This window comes from Haliotis rufescens, unplaced genomic scaffold, assembly GCF_023055435.1.
Source record: "Haliotis rufescens isolate VD_foot unplaced genomic scaffold, xgHalRufe1.0.p SCAF_6, whole genome shotgun sequence".
Taxonomy (NCBI): Eukaryota; Metazoa; Mollusca; class Gastropoda; order Lepetellida; family Haliotidae; genus Haliotis; species Haliotis rufescens.
Window position 1 is genome coordinate 47,919,013 of NW_025964334.1, and position 23,797 is coordinate 47,942,809.

Here is a 23,797-nt window from a genome sequence, read left to right on the forward strand (position 1 = left end):
TATATTTACTTTGAACATTGTGCCATGTATTCCTTTCTGTCAAAGTAAGTTTTGGTTTGGTTTGGTTTGTTGTTTTACGCCGCACTCAGCAATATTCCAGCTATATGACGGCGGTTGTAACATAATCGGGTCTGGACCAGGCAATCCAGTGATTGATATCATGAGCATCGATCCACGCAATTGGGATCGATGACCTGCATCAACCAAGACAGCGAGCCTAACCACCCAATCCCGTTGGTCGCCTTTTACGACAAGTATAGTCGCCATTTATGGCAAGCATTGGTTGCTGAAGACCTATTCGACCCCGAAATCTTCACGGGTCAGGTCTTCAGAAGGTATAATAATTTAGTCATATCAACAGATTCAAAAGCTTTCCGGAATTCATTAATGCAGCACAAAAACCATGAATTAACTTTCGAAGATATTTTTGCGCTAAAGACTTTAATTTCAAACAAAGATATTATCGCTAGTCGAATGATTGTGTCTGTAACTAGCTTGGGCTTCTGTTATAACTTCGTTACTTCCAACCAGTTACATTTAACAGTGAAATGACACTGTATTTTTAGGAGCAGACGTGTCCCCCTCTTAAAAAAAACGGCAATATAATGCCAACATTCCATGAATTGGGGGAAATTCCAGTATCCAAAATAGAATTAAACAATAGATGTATATGTGATGGAAAATGCAAAGCATTCTTATAAAACTCCGCTGGCAACACAGCTAGTACTGGGGCTGTACCCGGTTCTCATGATTTCCCTGTCTCACTTCATCTTCCGATATAAAATCCGAAAGCATATCCGCATTATTGCAATACACAGGATTAGACTCATATTAAAAAAAGACAACCTGTGGGTCAATACATGTGTTAGCAGCAATGAATAATCGTGCTTTCTTCTCACGTTATGCTGACGCACCGTGATATAAACGGATAACTATTCAAAGCGGCGGTAAACACAAATCACTCACTCACTCTACAGCAATATATAACTTGCCGGCTCAGACATTCACATCCCGAACCATTCGTGACCATTCGTGACCATTCGTGACCATTCGTTTCATCCCGGCACAAGCCGCTGTATGGTAAACAGTATTTCGATAAAAAAACAACTAAATAAAATAGAATTCTTAGAATAACTTTTTCATGCTGCTGGCGTTCGGAAAGACAAGAAGTGCGTCTTGACATTGGCTGTTTGGTGTTGGCTCTGAACTTTCGTCCCTCGGAATTGGGACTCCCACTGGCGTATTTCGAACACGTCACGGGAAGACGGAGAGCGATGTTAGTGTTGTAAAGCCGTCTGGATGATTAAAATCATACTCACCAAATTCACACACACCAATGAAGTTATTTTTAGATGTCACAAATGCATTCGTAACTATTCATCATAATTGTGACATTCAAATATATTTTTTAACTATTTCAATTTTTATTTCTTGAGAGATTTTAAGTCGTACCTGTGCTATCTCTTTCTCATAAGCAGGGGGCACGGATGACCCAGTCGTCTGAGGCGCCACAATTCGCCAGGAATCTATAATCGAGGGTTCGAATCTCGGTGCGTCGTGATTATGTTTCTGGGTTTGTCAGCTCCTTAACCGTATTCGTGGGCATCACTGAAGTGATAAAGGTGTGAGACCTGCATCACTTCGGGATTTTCTCCCATATTAAGCTAACACGCCGTGATATAACTGTAATATGGTTCAATTCGGCGTTAAAACACAAATGAATCACTCGTTAAAAGAATATATTTTTTTGGATATCAAAATGCAGCTAAAGGATTAAAAAATGTGTCAGAGTTCCGCCTAAGTGCAGTAGCGTGGTGGGATGGTGTGGTAGCACACTGGTCATAACACCAATATTTATCACACAAAACACGGTGGTAGACTCATGCCTGTTCGATGTGCGCCAGTCGTGATGTGCAGGAAGTTGTTTTGATGTTTTTTCTTACATTCAGCCATTTTGATTACAAGTGGACCAGCCACCTTGCGATAAATATACGACGTGTTAGCTCAGCCGAAGTAGGACATTCCACGAAGGGTTTCACGAACTGAGTCGACACTAAACAGTGCTGCATAAACGGTAACTACAATTTATACTCCTATTGTAACGAGTCCCCTTTCTTAATGTTATTACGATGCGTATGTTTCAAACGTTTCTGAAATAAAACCGTCACGGTTCATGAGATTTTCACTTTGCTATGAACTCCTGAGCTGATTAAGCAGTGACGCAGATCATCAAAGAAACCCAGCGACCATGTAGACTCCAGGATATGTGAACACTGTTTGATCGTTACCTCTATATTTGTATGGTTTCTTTTATAAAGAAGCTTTGCTCAAATGGGTGAAATGGAAGGAAATAGAAACTTTAAATCATATTTGTTGTGAAATAGTTATACTCGATCAGGGTCACGGGTGGCCCAGTCGCCTTAGGCGCCGCGATTCGCTGTGCAGAGTTGAGTCCCTTGGGCACGCCAAAAAAAACTATGATTGTGGGTTCGAATCCCGGTTCGCCCCCATTATGTTTCTATGTTATGTTTCTATGTTATGTTTACGTAAAAAGGCTATGCTCGATTGTACCTCCAAAGTCGCTAAATTAGATTTTCAACATTGATTTTTTTGTCGAAACATGACATCAAATGAATCGCTTATTATGTCGCTAAATGCAGACACCAAATGCTGGAACAGCTGTAATACTGACCACATGGAGGAAAGGAGGACTATTGAAATGCTTTAGACATCCTCCTGTCACTCTGGATCTTTATGCATAGATCTAAACAGACGATAAAGCTGGAGGGAATTGAGACGATAAGGCTGAAGAGAATTGAGAATTCTCAGTCAGTCCTCAATGATCAGTCTTGAAAGCATGTGCCCTTAAACTTACATAACTCTGTTTCTCATTGTGTGAAGCCCATTTCTGGTGTCCCCCGCTGTGATATTGCTGGGATATTGCTGGAATAAAAAAAATTAAATGTCTCGTTGTCGCATTGTCGCCTCATCACAAATGTGTATAAAAGGCGTAAAGTTCAGTTACTGTTACAATTAGGAAGCGGTAACCAAGTTATATCTGTTGTAGAAGTTCAAACTGATACATGTACATGTACGTCTTGAATTGAACACAAGTCCGTCCGCGAGTCCATAACGTTTTATTGTGAGCTCTTGTCTGTAAGTGCTTAGTGTTTAACGCTCAGATTCAAACACGTAGTACCTCATCTACAATCTACATGCCTCTAGTGCAGTGGTCGTCCGGAAGATTTTACGGCATTGCCTAAAAGTCGGGCCGGGCCGGGCCAAGACGGGCCAAAGTGTTACTGGCTAATTACTTCATTATCGGCGATCATACCTACATATAATTGATGCAACATACACACATGACATTAATTAACAATCACCAAACAAAAAAGTGCACCATAAATAAGTAATTCGGAGTAAATCGCTTGAAAACCAGAAAGGGGATCGTGTGTAAGCGTCGCTGATCTTGGTAACATGTAAAAGAGCAATCGTTAAACGAAATAAGATTTGAAACGTATCAAATACTTCTAGCTATCGTGATACAACGTTCCATCTGTGCGCATAGTGTTTATATTTATAGGAACGTTCTATATATAAGTAAATACCACTTTGTAATGTAACTGATCGTCGTATTTAAAGCAGACACGTTGGTTAAAGTAGACCTCTTCTCCCTATACTCGCAACCGTCACACAGGTGTTCGGTCCGACTTGGCCCTGGCTGTCAAAATCAACTTTAAACTCACATATGTATCATCAAATGGATTCACATCTATAAACTAGTATAATATCTACCTAAATACCACTTTATAGTGTCTCAGATCGCTGTACTTAAAGAAAACAAGGGGCTCAAAGTGAAGCCCTTTTCCCACTACATTCTCAACATAGTCTCTATCAGAAGTGTTTGGCTTGTGTTGGGTCCGACTTGGCACGGGCTGTCAAAATCAACTTAAACCTCACAGACGTATCTTCAAATGTGTTTACATCTATAGATTAGTGTTATATCTACCAATATACCACTTTATAATGTCACGGTACATCGTATTTAAAGAAAACAAGGTGCTCAAAGTCAAGCATTTTCACTGTATTTTCTTAAGAAAATCTATGTCAGAAGTGTTCGGTCCGAATTGGCCCGGGCTGTCAAAATCAACTTAAACCTTACAGATCTATCTTTAAATGTGTTTACACCTATAGACTAGTATTATATCTACCTAAATACCACTTTATAGTGTCTCAGATCGATGTACTTAAAGAAAACAAGGGGCTCAAAGTGAAGCCCTTTTCCCTTTACATTCTCAACATATTCTCTATCAGAAGTGTTTGGCTTGTGTTGGGTCCGACTTGGCCCGTGCGATCAAAATCAACTTAAACTTCACAGATGTATCATCAAGTGAAGCATTTTTACTGTATTTTCTTAAGAAATTCTGTGTCAGAAGTGTTCGCGTATTTTTGTGCTTAAGTCACTTGGACATTGTTTAGCTTCATAAACTGTTCATAAGAACCATGTCAGACAGCTTTGACATCATTGATGACTTAGTCTTATGAGATGTGTAAACCTTAGGGAAAATGAGCTCAAGTAATTACAGAAACAGAGGGTCTAAAATTGCCACAGTGTTGGGCCCGAAAGTCTATTTAGGATTTAAATTGTGATTAAGGAAGTAGAGGGTACAGAGAGAACGATAACAAATCTTAACAAAACCTACCTGCCAAACAAGTGCTAGTTCGTTCGTATCCGTAATCCGTCACAAACTGTGATGAACGCATAGTGTGTTCGATGAAGGAAATACAGCCCTTCGGATCTTTGTTTACTGAATACACCTTGATTTATGTTCAGTGATATAATTTATTAAGATATTGAAGCTACATGGCCGCCCATAGTTTCGAGGAAATGTCCTGGCTACACTTCAAGGTTTCGTGCTCAACTAATATATATGAATGTATATGATGTCTCATCTTGATGTACTTTAATAATGCAATTCGACAAAGAAGATGGACAGATGCCTCGACAGCATTTTTGGCAGTCAACTACAAGTACAGGTAAACATGGCTTTTAATGCTCATGTTTGTCAGGTTGTCCTTACCTCGCCGTCACATCTGTACACAAAGCAAGTGCATATTCTAAACTAGGCTACATTTGCATTTCTTTAGCCGTTTACAGATGCCTCCACAACATTTTTCACACATGAATGACTTCAACCTTGGCTCTCAACTAGTACAGGTAAACATGGCTATTAATGCTCATGTGTGTCAGGTTGCCCCAACCTCGCCGTCACATCTGTACACAAAACAAGTGCATAGTCTAAACTAGGCTACAAATGCATTTCTTCAGCCGTTTCAATAATGCAGCGCGCTGTCACAGCATGCTGTGTTAGTCTGTACAGCACAATGTATTTTATTAGTAATTGGTAGATCCTTCATATTTTTGCCATTCATTTCACATATACCTCAGTAGAATTGAGGTAGGGGAAGGACTTCTGGTCAGTTATCACGGTATTCAGATATCCAGAAACTCGTTTATCCGGACAACATTTTAGAAAATTGTCCGGATAAGCGAGGTTCGACTGTATAGCGCGTGATACATGACAAAACAGATGTGTTAGGACCTGATTTGCACTTGCTGAAGGGATACCAATGGACCCTGATCATAATACATTGGTTGATTATTATTATTATTATTATTATTATTATTATTATTATTATTATTATTATTATTATTAAACATATTGTATTGCCCCAAAAGACCAAGGGATTGGGCACAATTGCAGCACTTATTACCACCTTCTCCCTATATACAGTTATACATAATATTGCCTAATGAAAATTAACAATTTACAGTTGAAGCATCACATTGTGGAAACATAGTGCGCAATATAAATTTATATACAGTGCTGATATGAAGGATATGTACAATGTGCTGGAAAGTGAAGACAGTGTGCATCTCATACATATGCTAATATTATATATGTTAGTGTTGTATATAGATTTAACAATATTAATGATTTACAGTTTGGAAACAATAATATGCTAGCTACTGAATCTGTTAGTCGTTTCTATAAATTTGTGTACAGACAAGCATATTTTGGTATTCAGGAAAACATCTAAGCTTGGATCACAAAAAGAATACAAATTTGTATACGAGTTTTTTGTCCTCCAAGATTATCGATAGCTGTCAGTAATGTCTCCCTAATATCATCATATAAGGTACATTCGAAAAAGAAATGGAATGAATTTTCACAAGGAGCTCCGCATTTACAGGAAATAGTATCAGATAATTAACACGAAACAGGTTGGAATTTAGTGTGCTACAATTGTGTCTCAATCTAGTGTGCAATATGTTTGTAGATCTCTCACCGCAATTATAGTGCATAGGTGGTGATGTAGGCTGCTCAGATGCGACAGCTTGAAAATAAGATATTGACGGACTATCCCTGATTCCTGATGATAGATTATTCCATTGGCCTAATGTATCTATAATATAAGACCTTTTAAACGTAGATGTCCGTGCAAATGGAACTACAAAATCATGGCGGTTTCTGAGATTATAACTGACCTTCTGTGACACAGCTGGTGGTATAAGATCAGTTATATATCAAGGACATGGCTTATTTATTATTGTATACATAGTTTGTTGACGTTTCTTCTATACGCTTATATATATGTATCCACGTCACACACACCTAGAACAAGTACACTTATTTGAATATTACTAATATTACATGAATGTTACTGAGCAGTCAGTTAGAGTTTATATCTTTGCGCTTAATCAGCAACATTAAGCCTTTCACGTATATTACAACTTTGTAAGTTAACTTTCCTTTCCAGAAATACCATAGCCTGGTGACAGAGATGAACTTCTACCCCAAGCGATGTGTCATTGACTAAAATCTGCTTTGTTAATTTGATTTCAAGTGATAGCCTTCACCTGGAAGGAATTAATATTTGTATTATTTCAATTTTTCTTTTCATATATATCCCTCTGAATTTTGGGTTTTGAAATAGCATGTCGCAGAAATAACTCCTGTTGGACCCTTAGACTTGCAAGAATACTCTAATCATTGGCCGAAACATGCCCCATTTGTGCTTCTTGCTTTGTCAGACCAAACCCATACTGTTGAATTTCTCAAAAGCTTTAAAAGGGTTAGAGCTATTTTTTTAAGTATAAATGGGTTGATTGGTGAATACCACAGAAGTAGCAAATGGAGTTATGTCCGATGGAATTCTCTGTTTTGACTTGTGCTAATGCTTTCCGTGTTTTTCGGGTTTAACAACTAACTTGCCTTTGCGTGTGTTTGTTCCACCGTTGGTGCAGGATACGCTCACATCTATGCAAACACCTGTTATCCTCACTGTTTGATAGTAGTTTATACTCGTAAGCATGTATAAGTTGTATGTCACCTTAATATATCACTTGTGCTATCCCTCTTTTGGGGGTGTACTACAAACATAAATCAAAGTTTCTTTTCAGCTATCATGAATATCATAAAATACTTAGCAAGTCTATGCTTATCATTCCCTCTACTCCTACCAAAGGCTCTAATTGTGGCTAACTGTTACATATTCTTCACGAATACTGTAAATCATGAAACGTGTAACCAAACTAATGCGAGTTTAGACCGCTGGCTTGACTAACATCTAGTTTCTGAAATGAACATATATTTTACAAAAATAAAAACAATTGTTTGATTATATTGATAAAATATATAACTGCAGTAATCTAGTATTGCCAAATATGATTGACTTGCATCGGCTGTATTGGATATATTTGTTTCAGGAACTGTATGACAGGCCTAAAATGCGTCACGAAAGTAATGCGATTAACTTTGCTTTTACCTGTAAAAGCTAACCAGCAAACGAAAATACGGCGCCGTTGTTTACAATGAAGGCATGTCTAAACAAACATCCTTTTTTATATACTTAAGTAGAAGTATCACGATGGACAGTGCATACAACTGTTTGGCAAACAATATCAAGCAATATTTTAGATTCAGAATCAACATACCATGACATAACAGAAACATATATATTAAATTGTATATATTCATATTTGCCGCTATTCACGATAAATTTATTTTACCGTCACTGTTCAAAACTACTCTGAACTACTTGTATGTATAGATCATCTCATTTGTAAACAGTAGGCGGACGTATTATATATCTAACAGTTACAAAAGTCTGCTGAAATCTTCTATTTCTTTATTATGTAAAACACTCCAAATATAGTTGTCATAATGAACATAGTTTTAAAGTATATTTGTCACATGCAATAATACTGTCTGGTATTATTAGTAATATTTTCAATATCAACCACATATTGTGAGAATCCAGTAAAAAGGAACTGAGTAAAGCAGTGGTAAAATCTATCAATATATACAAATTTGTATATTTTTGGATATACCATATATACAAAATTGTATATTTTTGGACATACCATATATACAAATTGTATATTTTGTATATATTGGAATTTTCCCTTGTGATACTTTCACTGGCCACTGACAAAGATTAGCAGTATTAGAATAAGAAACTAAATTAAATCCAGTATGACGTGATGATGTGTAAGCATACAGAAAACTAAGAGAGCCCAACTTACTTCAGTTTCTGTACCGTACTAGCGTTTACCTCCTTTTGCATCCTGCGTATCATTCAACCTGTCGGATCGACTTGTCCCGGGTGGTTAATAATCTTAAACATCACGACTGTAAAACAAAGTTGCTTACTTACTTACTTACTTTGGAGATTTAACGTGCGCTTTCCGACTGATGCGTATTTCGCACACGGGCCCGGCCAGGCCATTTAATGTGTTTCCGAAAGGTGCGAAAGTGGTGTGTGCAACCCAAGAGGGGGCTTTAGGGGCTGCTTATATGAAAAAAGTTGCTAGATATATAGAGAACTTTAATTTATGGCGTCTTTTAACCATCACGACAATAATACTGAGTGGTCCAAATCAGGTTCAACAGAAGTGTGTTTTCGCATAACAAGCTGCTCGGAGATGCAGCACGTATTCTCGCGGTATGGCAGATTACAACTGCCTCAGATAATACTGTATTCCTAAACACACTCATAGATAATAGAAGCATTAAGCAGGGTTGAGGGAGAGGTTTATCCTGAAATGCAAAGTGTCTCACCTTACCTTCTCCATGTGTTACCCTGTGAGTATGATCCTTGAAAAAGACCATGACGGATTAGGTAAAAGCAAGGGATTTTCCGACCAACCTCAATCTAAATAAGGTTCCTACTCTAGATGAAATACTAAACCCTCAAAATAAACTAGAAAACTTCAAGGCCCTAGGCGTATTCCTAATCAAAACAGACCTAATTAAGCGCATCTAAAAACTAATTAATCTTCCAATCCAAAATCCAATAAACATACAAACACCCACCTCACCCGGCTCCCTTAGTTCCCTCCTCCACCCACCTCGGCATTTATTCCAAATTTCAAAATTTCAAAAAATCAATATAAGCAGTCCCTAAAAGCCCCCTCTTGGGATGCACACACCACTTTCACCCTTCTCGGAATACACTAAATTGTCCGGCCAGGCCCGTGTGCGAAATACGCTGCAGTCGGAGAGCGCACGTTAAATCTTCTATATCAGTCAGTCAGTCAGACCAAGCACATACCATGAAAAAAGGCTTCACTTTAAAGAGTAAAATGAAAACGCCGATAAAGCAGCAAAACCATCCCTCAAAATCCCAGAAATAAGCTTAAACTTACCCATCTCAAAATCAGAAATTAAAAGTGTAAACAAGCAAAATATCACAAAAAATGGCATAACCTATATCTAAACTCAAATAGCCAAATCAAAAAAGTGCTCAGCAAACCACTAACCAAACCAAAAATTCTCCATCCATAAAAAAAAATCGACAGAGTAATCACTAAACGGCAAACAGGACACGCCAACCTAAATAACCACCTTAATTTTTTTTTTAAAACACTAAAGGTAACTGCCCACACTGCAAACACTAGAAACCCCAGAACACGTTATTTTCACGTTACAGTAGAAAAATTCACTTTGAGACCCTTGTTTTCTTTCAATACGATGTACCGTGACATTATAAAGTGGTATATAGGTAGATATAACACTAATCTATAGATGCGAATCCATTTGATGATACATCTGTGAGGTTTAAGTTAATTTTGAGAGCCCGGGCCAAGTCGGACCGAACACTTCTGACATAGATTTTCTTAAGAAAATGCAGTAGAAATGCTTCACTTTGAGCCCATTGTTTTCTTTCAATACGATGTACCGTGTCATTATAAAGTGGTATATAGGTAGATATAACACTAATCTATAGATGTAAATCCATTTGAAGATACATATGTGTGTTTAAAGTTGATATTGACCGCCCGGGCCAAGTAGGACACAACACAAGCCAAACACTTCTGATAGAGACTATGTTGAGAATGTAGAGGGAAAAGGGCTTCACTTTTGAGCGCCGTGTTTGCTACTGCAATATGAGACACTAAAGTGTTATATAGGTAGATATGACATTATAATTAGTCTATAGATGTAAAGTATGAGTTGTATTTTTAGAAGCGCTTTGACAGTTATTAACACGTGTCGTGTCAGTCCTATGACATTCGCGAATATCCACTTGCAGAAAACATCCTGTGTTGGTTTAACATCAATTAGTAAAGGTTAATTAGGTATGCCAAACACGTTAATTAATGAAAGAAGAGTAGTCAAAACACTGTCATTTCGAATTCCTGCCCAGGACATCACACCCCTGCGCGCTAAGGTCGGTGAGAAACCTTCTCATCAAAGTAAAGACACAGTCAAGACACTGACTTTTCGGTATGAACTCTCGGTATGTAGCTATAATTATCAGTTCATTACATTGCTGAAGATACATTTTGATTCAAACACAATTAAATGAGCAAAACTATCCGTTTCTGGACATTTGAGATCTGCCTAGATATGCACGTTTCGTTTTATTATTCTGCAATCCATTTTAAGTATTACCCGCTGGCTCGGCCCGGCCCGACTTTTCTTGGCCCGACTTTTAGGCAGTCCCAGATTTTACACTTGACACCGTGTGAGACAACTGACGAGTGCTCGCCTGATCCGTGACCTCGTAACAAAATGGCATTCCATTAACAGACTCAGTGCTGGTCCTTATGCAGAGAGGGCTGGGGATAGCTTATCTTGGAGACATATAACGGAGATCATATTACCAAGCAAAAACATATGTGTAACAAAGTATGTAGTATCAACTCACTCACTCTGTTTCCAATATTCAGCAGAAATATATATTAACCAGCTGTGAGGAGAGATATCAGATTTTTATAAGCATTCAAATAGAGATGATAAAGGACCATGCTATACTAGATGATATAACCAAAATCCAGGAGCTCCGACCGGGGGCAAACTGGCCTTGTTATTGTGTGGTATGAGCTGTGACGTAGACCCAAGAGAATAAAGTAAAAAATGAGACCAACTAAAGTCTACAATGATTTGGAAAGTCTCGATTTCCACAGCTCTAGTCTGAAATTGAGAATTGTTCTCTGCTTCTTTATGATTTTTTAATTTTTTATTTTGTAGACATGTATATACCAACCAGGAAAGAAATTGATGGAATATTAATATCACATGTCACCACTGATCCAGTTAAATCCATCTCACTATAATATATCAGTATTTGATATTACGAAGGGAATGATCATGTACATTGTAGTAATGTACATACTAGTCAACTTGATTAAAATTTGTATTATAGTGCAGCGCGGCATCAACGATTACTATATGATATCCTCACTTGTCGTACAATGGAGGACAATTCGACATTCTTATTCGAGCTATATATAGCTTCAATAGGGACAGTACCGGTGTCAGTAAAATTTTCGTAGTTAAAAATATGTATTCTACAAAATATAATCTAAAGGAGATAAGAACAATGTTTTTATTAATGCTTACTTTCATGGATAGAATTGAGGCAATCTAGGCTTGTCAAATCGTTCTAGACTTGAGCTGGACTGATTTTAAATTTATTCTCTATGGTCTGGAAGACATACAAGGGCGTCAGTATCGCGTGGAGAACTGACGTGTAGGGAGAATCCCGCTGGGTCAGTGAAGTCGGATATGATGTGGAGTTTCGGGTTTGGGCTGTTTGCAGAATAGAACAAGGGCCCACGAACAAGGGCACAATGTAGAGATTAAAGCATTACCACCTCACACAAGTCTGTTTATATAAGATATGTTATTGTGATTTGAAATCTGTTTTTGAACAATTGCGAGTTATTGTATATTCTGTATTCTTTCGTCATGGTAGAATATAAATTTTCTATGTTGTTTTTTTTGGACTATCCACAAACAATGAGAGCATGAGAAACATCTATCTGGAGATATACAATACTACTACTGAAGGGCATATAGGAAAAATGGGACTAATCGACTAATATTTCTTTTTTAAACACTGCCCGTTACAGGCATTCTAATCATTATATTATACTTTATATAGTTTAAAAGTTTAGAAATATTGCATTTCAAATAATGGCAAATTGTGTATCTTCCTCCATTTTGAATACATTATAGTTTCTGCAATAAAACCTTAACATCAGATAGTGATATAAATGAATATGAACCGTACTGTGATAAATGATTTATTAATTTCGTATTATGAATTAAATAAACTGAAATATGATAGTACAAACACATTATTTTGATCTGATCGTGTGAGTAGGTAACCAGAGATCGAGGCAACTCAATAACGTAACCATTTGTGAAAAATCTAATATTCAAAGTGTAGGGGTTTAAACATGTGCATTGAATGACAGACAAGAAAGCAACGCAATGATTAAACTATGGATCAAAATATTTTGTAAATGAAACTAAATATAAAGAAAATAAAAGTTTAATTTCTCATTCTTGGAAGGTGTTTCATAATAGTTTTGGTTTGATTGTTTGTTGTTAAATGCCGCACTCAGCAATATACCAGCTATATGACGGCGGTTTGTAAATAATCCAGTCTGGGCCAGACAATCCAGTTACTGACATCAAGAGCATCTATCTACGCAACTGGGATAGATGATCTGCATCAACCAAGTCAGCGAGCCTGCCAACCCGATTATGTTAGTCGCCTTCGAACAAACATGGGTTGTTGAAGGCCTTTTCTAACCCGCATCTTCACGGTATTTTTTTAATAATAAGGTATCAAGAAATTCTGTATATGTCCATAATAAGTGTGTAAAAGTAGATGGATAATATGTTCTTACACGGCAATTAGATGGATTAGACTGCAAATGGTTCAATGATGAGTTCTGTTACAAGTCCATATTTCAGGACATGTATTTGGTATTCATGATAACTCAAACACTACACAATGGCGAGAAAACGGTACTAGCATCACAGATACCAATAATACATTTTTGAACATGAGATACATATAATTAATAAATGTAAAGTTAAAACATGTATCTAAATAGTAAATTAGAAGGATTATAAATATACACTTCAGACATTTTACGTTTCTTTTTTCGTTTGGAGAGAGAAGTAGTGACAGTAGTGACTGGTATCTGATGGATGAAAACAGCTGTCGAGTCGCTGTCTCAGATGGCTCAAATTTCATAGCTCTGAAGATCACGGCGGCGATACAGAGCGTGAATTAGTTTGTCTCACAGTCCCTGGACCAGATTAGTTTCCCTTCCGCCCAGGCCTCACTGTGATGCTTTAGCCCCTAATGAAACAAGCCTAGATGTTAAACAGGTTCAGGCTGAAATTACAATCCCACCGGGTCTCCTTTTAAATTTTAATACAGTATCTCGTTTTAATCGAAATACTATATTTTCAGAGACTAAGCGTTAGTCTACCGTGAAGTACAACTATCAAAAAGATCCTATGCATTTCTATGTCTTCAGACAGACTCTTCATGTTCCTATCGATGTATATGAAAAAGCCAAATTAATTAAATATTACAGCACTGGTGGATAGGTTATATGTGCATGTCAGCGTCGATCCTACAATATCCTTTTGAGCAAAATACATATATACTGATGGATAAACGTAGTAATACTACGCAAATATACGTCCAGATGTATACATCAGTTTCATCTCGTGATCTTTATTCCTTTATTTCTACAGGAGATCATGGGTTGTAACATCACACCAAGTCCCCAACCCCATGTCTGCATGTATCAATACTCATACCTGCCACATCCTCAACCACTGTACTTACTTACACAATCATCTAACTACATTTTCGCCAACCCTCGTTTCACAACGCTTGCACGCACGCACGCACGCACACACGCACGCACACACGCACGCACGCACGCACACACCGCATCTATCTTTCCCAACCATATTCCTACATCCATCTCATTGTGTCAACGTCAGTCATCATGGATCCATGCGCATGCTTATATACATTATCCATCCTCCCTCCCTTCCCCAAAATCCATCGATATACAACTATATCCGCCCTCTGGTGTCGGTATTCGTGCTTACATACATACACCCTCCTACCATTACCCTACATCCATCGCACTATAACTATAACTATAACCGCCTTCATGCATCCGCACTCATGTTCGCATTGCATTGCATGCATCGAATTACACGTTTGAAATATCGTAAATATTTTACAATATGTACATATTAAATATCAGCAACCGAGATCATTATAACACAATAGATTTCAGCCGTCAAAAGAGCACAGAAAGGGCAGCCTGGAATTTTACAACAGCATCAGAATGCACTAAGAAGTTTAACTGGTCAGGAGGAGAGAGTTGCGGAAAATTACGATAAACTACAGTTACAGGCGAGTATCTAAAGTGTGAATATAGATCACAGCTTGCTATAATGTGTACTTCATCCCTGCAGATTTAGCAATTTCTTTAGCTATAAAAGTTATGTCTAAATGCTCATGTAGACAAAGACCCAAATCTTCATAGGCACGACCATATTATATTCTACGCAAATATCTCCACATATAAAAACAAAGCTAGATTGAGTCTTTGAAGGGCATTAAGAAGTGATACACATAAGGAAGAAAATGTATGGATGTCGACGTCTTTATTATGAGGAACACAACGTTTCGGAGTATATACTTATTCCCTCATTAGATGAATTAATGCTATTGGTAGAGAACATATATATGTACCTGTAAGAACAACAAAAGTAAAAAGATAGCAAAGGAGGAAACGAAAGAAGGGAAGCCGACGGATAATTGGCGCTAATTACCCCGGCCTTCCGTTTGCCCATTGTCCATTGCCCATTACCAATCATTCATAAGTTGAGTTTTGGCTTTAATTTGTCCATTGATAATCAACCATCCACGTCTATTATCTCAACCCTAAAAAGTACGAGAATTTGTACTTTACTGAGAAAGTGTTATCGAAATATAACAATTGTTATAGTTGACCACTTTCTTAATCTTTGTGTGTTCAAAGCTTTCGGCCGTGGGAGCCGTACCCTTTTTCACTTGTCAGAGGGGTACGCAAAGTAATTGATCTGGACTAACAGTTGTCCGACTTTTATTTTTGGTGGAAGCCTCGGTGGCTGGGCTAGATCGCTGACTTTGTGTGCTGGCGACTGGGTGCCTCACTCACAGTGTGGGTCCAAATCCCTGACGGGACTCAACCCAAAACAGTACGAGAATCTGTACTTTACTAAGTAGGTGTTATCTCAATTATAACATTTGTTGTCAAGAAAGCACAATATTCGGCGTATTTGGATGGGTAATAATATCACAGTCATTTACCGATATGGATGACGACTTGGAGGAGTTTCGTAACGCACATCTACTCAATTCAGGGATTGGTAACTCAAAATGTATGTGTATGTGTACGTGCGTGCGTGTGTGTGTGTCCGTGTCCGTGTCCGTGCCAGTGTGTGTCCGTGTCTGTGTGTGTCTGTGTGAATGTGGGCCTGTTCGACCTTGAGCGGGATGGTAGTTTCAGTTGGATAAGCATGTTGCATGTAACTATGATCTTCTTAGGATAGAGAATGCTCCTCTTTAATTTCAGTGGAGCTACTTGTTTCTTTCAAAACTATTCAGTTTTAGAGACTAAGCATTAGTCTCAATAGATATCACCAGTTTGTAATTTGAAACTAATCTGTTTACAGCAACAGGACACTCCTTAAGTATCATGAACAAATCAGAAAGTGGAATCCCGTCAGTTAGGCGAACAAATCTTAAAACTATTAATAAACATTAAAATAAGCAATATCGGAAATATATATATATGCATATAATATCTGGCAATATGCATCAAGTTCACCTTCTACAAAAATAAGTTTTAAAAGCCGGTTGATATTCATTTGCGTATTTGACGATTATATAACTTGCGAAAGTATAAATCCTTTTCCTATACTCAGACTTTCCTGAGCCTTGCGCTTTCCTAATTATTTTGACTAAAATTATTACCGTTATCATTGTATAAGTTAATGGGAAAAGCGCGCTGATACATTACGTGCCATAAATTTAAGCGACATTGTACGATTCCGAACTTCCACCAGACTGTGTTTATGAATTATTGTCAAATAGTGGTGACATTAAATCCAGGGAACAATAAGCGAAATCGCGCATGCACAGAACGGAAAATTTGAACAAGGCATTCAACAATCCGCATGGGCAGAAATATTGATTTCAGTACTTCCGCTAAGCGCTTCGAGTATAGCGTCAAACTCGGGCCTGGATTCTAACACGAGAGAACTGACCAATGAAATCTGAGAAGTAGAAATACCGACAGACGCTGTTGCTTGATTGACAATGTCAATCAAAAAGGGAAGAGCTTGATGATGTCGTTCTCTCCAAGTAAATTCCGATGTCAAATAACGACGTTATTTGGACGGAAAAACGATGGTTTGAAAGCCTCCAAATAACTTTGTTTTTCCGTCCAATGACCTTATACGGAAAAAACGACGTTTTCGTGTTTGCAGTGTAACGAGTCTATGCATGGTCCAATCAAAATCGCGCAACGAAATCGAAATCCGGTTCGTAAACTGTCGTGCAGATTGCAGGATTAGCAAAGCATTTGCACCGCCAACTCGTTCTCAACAGAAATTTTACAAACCTTTTCATGCTTTTAATCAAGGTGTTCACGTGACTTGTTTGCACTTCGCAATGTAAGTCCCGTTTTATCACAATATAGACCTTGATTATCGATCAGATCGTCTTGACTGGGCGCGCCATTTTGTTTGAAACAAATGCAAGTGATGGAATCTAATTGGTCCACAGGAGAGGCTAATTAGGGACATAACTTGTAATAACCACTGGTGGCGCTACGATTGAGCCCAGGACTTCCAGCCTAGTTCGGCAAGGGTGGAAACTGGACTTTAAAGTCAGTTAACTCTCTTGCCTCGGGAAGATGCTTAAATATGGAAAGTGTTTTCTCGCCTATTGACATCAACCAAGTCGATTTGACCGCTAGTCTACCTTTTGTCCCAGAGACATATCACTGGCTTGGTACAAATGTTAGACGAATAAAATAGAAACTGTTTCGGCCAAGACAGTGGAACTGCTTCCCCAAGCCACCTACCCCAACCAATCCAACCCCTGTAGCTGAAAAATATCTGATCTCCAGACAAAATCCAAGGCCCTCCCCAGATTATCAAATGGTTGGTCCCCGATTATCAACACTGAATTCGAATTGATGCCTTGAAATATTTTTAGCCAGAGTTACTTCCTTTAGTACATGTGTTTGTGCATACATAGTTACAGTCCTTGATCCGTGTTGTTTTACTTTATGCATAGTGTCTCCAGTGGGGACACATTTTCTCAGAACCTACAAAGTTACATGAATGGAATTTTGCAAGCTCATCTAAGAGATACTTATCAAGACAGTTCGAAAATTAGTGCCACAGAAGGGCCCTTTTGTGTGTATTAATTTCACATTTGATTTTTTTTTTCTGATGACGTAAAGCGACCCTAGCGCCTTATAGGATCATTTTACGTCTTTTTCCTACAGTTTACCTTAACTTCCATATTATTTACAGCTATATGAACAAACAAAATTCTAATGTGCCCAAAGGCGGGGGGTAGTGATAACGCTCTTTTCTTGTTCAAATATGGACCTGCCTCCTACCAATTGGGATCACAACTTTAAAATCATTATGGATGTTGTCAAAGAAAATCCCAAAATGAGGCAACAGAGAAGAAGAACCTGTTAAATGTCTTTAAAATTGGGTTTGGTCAGAGCGTGATGTTGTAATTGGTAGAATGCACAAACTGACAAAGCGTCAGCAGTATTGGAATAAATCAGTTCTGTCCCAGCTGTCATCCAAGTCTAGGTGTCCTACAAGAAAAGTTTGCAGTTGTTCCCAGAGTTTAGGCTACCCATGATGTGATCCGATTGATTTCCCAGTGGGCTACACGAAATTAGTACACCGTCTCGGAGCGGGCTACATGGAAAATAGTTGCCTACTCCTTAACCAATCAGAAGCTTATATTTTAATGTAAGGCAACATAATATCCATTATGAAAGAAGCAAAACACAATATGGTTTCGTTTCCCCATGTGAATGATACATGTAGGAGAAACCATCGTAGCAGGAACTGTATTAAAATGCATGTAATGAAATTTACAAGTGCAGCTTATACAAAGAGTGAGTGATTTTTATATAGTTTTACCAAGGTTCCGCCCGTCCGTCCGTCCGTCTGTCGCGTGTCCGTCCGAAAACTTTGTCCGCGCGATTTCTCTTAAACTATTCAGTGGATTCATCTCAAACTTAGTACATATTATCTGTGTAATATGGAGGGGTGCAGTCAAAAGAAAAAAAATGTATTCCATTTTTTTATGAATTTTTCAAACCCTAACCCTATCCTAGCTATTTAATTTGAAACTACTGACACACTAGGCGGGTCGGGGGTATTAGTGAGTTTAGTAGTGGATACTTGCTACCACGGGAGATGTACGCTGTATGTTTTAATATCTCTTGTGCTGAGATATCTTTCAACATTTTGCTTGCCCTTTTTCCTGATCAGCAACTTGAGAAGTACAAATGTTCACATCTAACCCAAGAGATTCTAGTTTAGGCTCCATTTGACAATGTCAATAAATAACCGTCTAAATATCAAACTATTTTGCTGTGGCAAATATCAGTTAGTGTAAGTTGAGAATGGATCATGTTCACTAATGATCAATTAACATTCTATCCAAGAAAAGCCCGACTTAACGCTTTAATTCATGACAGTATACAACTGTTACCACCAGAGATGTATTAAATATCTGTTGAAATTGTTATCAATGTCTAATTACAGATATCCAAATAAAAATGACAGCAAGTTAATTGTTCCCCCTGAAAACACACGGGCACGAATGGTACAAGTCACAACAGGGAATTGCATCGGACATCATTCTTGTCACTGTTGCGTCAAAGTTCTAAATGCCCACCCCATGTCTACCATAAAACGTTTTGAGAGCTTTACTGAGGACTTGTAACCTTGGTTACATTTCTGGGCAGTTTGTGAAGCCCTTTGAAATCATGGTAGAAAGGTTGTGAAATGTAAACACAAAAGGCAGGAGCTGCTGGAATATCGCTCGAAATGAAGGGAAAATGAATTGGAAAGTTGAAGTTATCCCTCTTGTCATACAGTCCTGTGTTTTGTCACTCTGAATCTTTATGCATGAATCTTAAAATGAAAGAGATGAGGCGTTCTCACTAGTCTCCTTTTTCTAGTTCAGCAGGGTTAATCAGTGAAGTAAATGAGTAGAAGGGAATTGGTTGTTTGATGGTTATTGAAGTATAACTGACTCCGAGCCGACCAGTCCTTTTTTTAGCCTCTTAATGCCGAGCGCCAGACAGGGTAACAACAAGTACTATCTTTTAACGTCTTATAGTATGACGCGGCCGGGGATCGAACCCCGGACCTTCCGCTCTCCGGGCGGACGCTCTACCACTAGACCACGGAGGTTATTGAACGATATCAGACCATCTATATACCTGAAGCAATGTTATCTTCAGATCAGTGCAATCGTGTAACGTGGGTTTTAAATGTCAAAAGATTATTGTTCTCTTAAGGTTATGACTTTGTATGCATCAAACAAAAAGTAGGGGAAAATATTTTACTTTTTAAATGACTTTGTACAAGAGATTATAATCAACAAAAGTGATATTCAAAAGTTGTGAAAGAGGTAAACTATGTCTTATCAAGAATATAAATCACTTCTAGCAGTTGTGTAATATTTATACACTTTCACGGTTCGTGAATACAGGCGACTTTTATGTTAATTAAGAATTGGTGAACTGACACTTATGATACATGTTGGAAGACGACCTGGTGCTGCTCGTTGTAATCGACTCCGTAAATTGTGTATTAAGGAATAATTGAAGATAATGAGTACCACTTTATATTGGTTTGCCCATGTTTGACTGCCTTAAGATCAAAATATATTTTATGAACTATACAAAGTTTGTGAGAGGCGCTCTTGTATTTAGAAATGTCCATGTACAAGATAAGGCATCCATCTCTCATAGTAACATCAATCATGCTGAATTTATGGACATGGGACTTTGGCGTTTATACCTTATAAGGATATTGAGTATATGCACATAAAATATAAAGATATATCGATTCCAATTCGACTTAATCATTTTTACTTGTTTTCAGACAAAAATGGCAGTATTTGGATCATGGTTTGGACGTGAAGTAGATCAGGATCATGTTGACTCCATCAACGGCTTCTGGACAGTCCTTCTATTGGCCGTGTGTTCTGTCGGATCATTCGCCTTACGTTACATCACTACACCCATTAGTTGTTGGTGCCCAGCTCAATTCACAAGCTCTATGATCTCGTACACACAGGAATCATGTTTTCTGAAGGTCATGTATCATAACGAATCAATATCTGATAATTATGATGATGAAACAAAACCTCCCTCTGTCCCCTCCTTCCACCTCTGGATACCCCTCATACTCTTCTTCCAAGCCCTCGCCTTCAAAGTACCAAACATCATCTGGAACAGCTGCAAGCACTTGCTCACTCTTAATATGGAGGAAACTGTCGAGTCCCTGAAAAGTGTACAACTGACCAGTCCGGAGAATCGCCAGGCCAGTTTCAGTGATGCAGCCCGATTATTTGGAAGTCTACTGAGAAGAAACCGATTCTTTCTGGCTCTGTTGTACCTATTTGTGAAGCTCCTCTCGTGTATCAATCTCATGGTGCAGTTTATGTTCCTGACGACTTACTTTAGACCATACCTAGCAATCAGGGTTGGGTCATATGCTGATTTTGATACTGACTCCATCATAAAACCATTTCTAGTAAAAGACATTTATTGCCATTTTCAAATTCACTTCATGCAGAATACCCAGAGATTTACAGTTCCGTGTACTCTGCAAATCACCGAAATCTATGAGAAGATGTTCATATTCCTGTGGTACTGGGTCTTCCTTCTGGCTATCATCTCAATCCTAAATCTTGTCCTGTGGGCAGGATTTCTCTTCCTACCGTTCCTAAGAGATGGCAGGATAGCTGCCCACGTCAACGCTTCCAAAGGAGCTCGCCCTAACGAACCCGCTGTTACACAATTCATCGGCAGTTTCCTCGGAATCGATGGGGTGTTTATCTTGTCCATGATCTCCCGGAATTCCAGCGAATTAGTTGCAGCAGATCTTACCCAACATTTGTACCAGGTGTTTCAGGAGAAGGAACGGGAATTGCAAAACCAGCGCAACCTCTACACAGGAGAAACGGAAGGTGGCGCTGTTGTAACCGGAGCAACAGGAACCATAGCAGCTTTACCAATGAGGACGCTACCACCTTGTGCTGAAAACCCGGAGAAAGCGCCTACTATGTGAGAGTAGTACTTATGTATCATGCATTGAACTCGAAACAATCGTGCATTAGTGAATATCTAATTCGTGTTTCGGTATTTCTCGTGGCTATTCAACATAGTTGGTGACCTAGATTTTTTTTTTACTCCAAGAATTCACATGATTACCGCGTCATGTTATATATGCATCTCCTTATACAGATATGTATATGTGTCCTTATATTCACTATTTATTAGTTTAGATGCTGAATTACAAGTACCAGACTCTGGTGTGCAGTTTGCCGTTACCTCTTTGTTTCGACGTTGTGTTTTATATTTCTGCTCCTTACCAATGTTTTGTTTGCATGGCCTGACAGGCTCAAACTGATATGAAGACAATCAGGTAGCTTGCAAATTGGAGCGATTTCGCTTTTACCATCTGACATTTACTGGTCGGTGCTCATTTTGCACAGGCCTTAATTACATCTAGAATTGCTTTGACGACCTTCTCAATAACCTTGAACCCCATTCACCTCACTTAACCTAGCCAATTCCAAGCCAGGCCCTGAAACTTGTCTCGTACGTGAACAGTCATTTTTTAAGTTTATTCCTGTAACTTCAGCTCCGCTTTCCATGTATATTTTTATCCAATGTCAGTAACGTATTGAATAATAAACACATACATGTAAATACAAACCATGTTATGACAGTTCTTAGTGGAAAAGGCAGACCTAGTTGGTTCGTTAGTCGTTAATTTATGTGGATGGCGCTGTGTTGTGCACAAGCTTGTTGTGCAGTGTTTGACTTCACAGAACTGACGAGAAAAACACTGATGCATCGAAGTTGTACGTTATGAAGACAATCTTGAAGAAAACCTGTTGTAAGCATGTGTGTCCATATGCTGCGTGCGAAACGCCAAAGTAGGCACACAATCGTATCACGTGATCATGCATGTAGGGTAATGTGTGGTATCGCCTGGTCCTTCTTATGCAGACTTCAGCGTTGGTATGCAAATCAAGTGCCACCAAATAGGACGACTCACTCTCAAGCAATATGTCAAGCATTAAAACTGCAATTTTTGTAATTTAATGTTATAAATTGAATGTGATAAAAAATGTTTTTCACTGTGGATTCAAAACGACAACAATTATATGAATGGATCACTGAAAATCAGTGATGAAACCAAAATTTCGCGAAATTACATCTATTTATATGAAATGTAAGAAGAGGTTACCACACATACAATTGTAATTGTTGTATATAGTACTTTTGCTCTGTTGGAAATGTATTTGCTCAGGGCCCCACTCCATATTCAAACTAATACTGGTGTCTCATTGCTGGAGATATTGCCGAGTGTAAGTCTTTAAACATGTATCATTTGTCTCAGCAATGGGCTAAGGGGAACAACTATGTCATTCTTCCAGGTTCGAGCAACTTAGCGACACCTTATTCCCAAATGCGTTTACCTCATTGGCTTAGTCAGCCATACAAAGATACTGACTTTACGCGTAGTACTAGATCTTGTAGATATTGAAGCTTGTGGAATCAAAATATAAACTACCTCCGTGGTTGTTGTACACGTTGTTAGTTAACCACTCTATATCATAAGGTGTATCAATTTAACTTTCCTTATAGCTAAAATGGATAGAATTATCATAAAAACGCACGCACGTTATCAGAAATAAGCGGGCCACTGTAACTTGATAATGCCCTCATATTGCTTGACGACGGGCCATTATCAAGCCCGTTGTTCGGTGACGTCATAGGGTAGAGAAAATGACGTCACGTATTATAGTGACGTCATCTAGTTTGTTCCATGACGTTTCTATATTTGTAAAATGTGGTCAGTGACATTCGTGTTGATTGCAGTAAATGTTTCAAAACCGATATTGTTGTTTCTTTTTATTTGATAACAAATTCCATCCATTTTAGCTATAATAACGGTAACGCTCTTTTTCAGGGCATTATCATTTGCAGAAGCCCTCGGTCTTTTCAACTTCCCTCCTTCGTCGGGCAGATAATGGAAGACTCGGGCTTCTGCAATTGATAATGCCCTGAAAAATAGCGTTACCCTTATAATAGTCTTTGTAATGGAATCTGTCCCAG

At 38.3% G+C, this 23,797-nt stretch overlaps 1 protein-coding gene across 1 annotated transcript; it reads left to right on the forward strand.

The window, feature by feature from the left end:
- Positions 1-1,854: 1,854 nt before the first annotated feature.
- On the forward strand, positions 1,855-23,578 carry LOC124146906 (innexin unc-9-like). Its single transcript, XM_046517458.2, has 2 exons — positions 1,855-2,074; positions 20,547-23,578. Exon 2 carries the CDS (start codon positions 20,553-20,555, stop codon positions 21,735-21,737), a length of 1,185 nt encoding a protein of 394 aa, XP_046373414.2. The 5' UTR covers positions 1,855-2,074; positions 20,547-20,552; the 3' UTR covers positions 21,738-23,578.
- Positions 23,579-23,797: the final 219 nt, after the last annotated feature.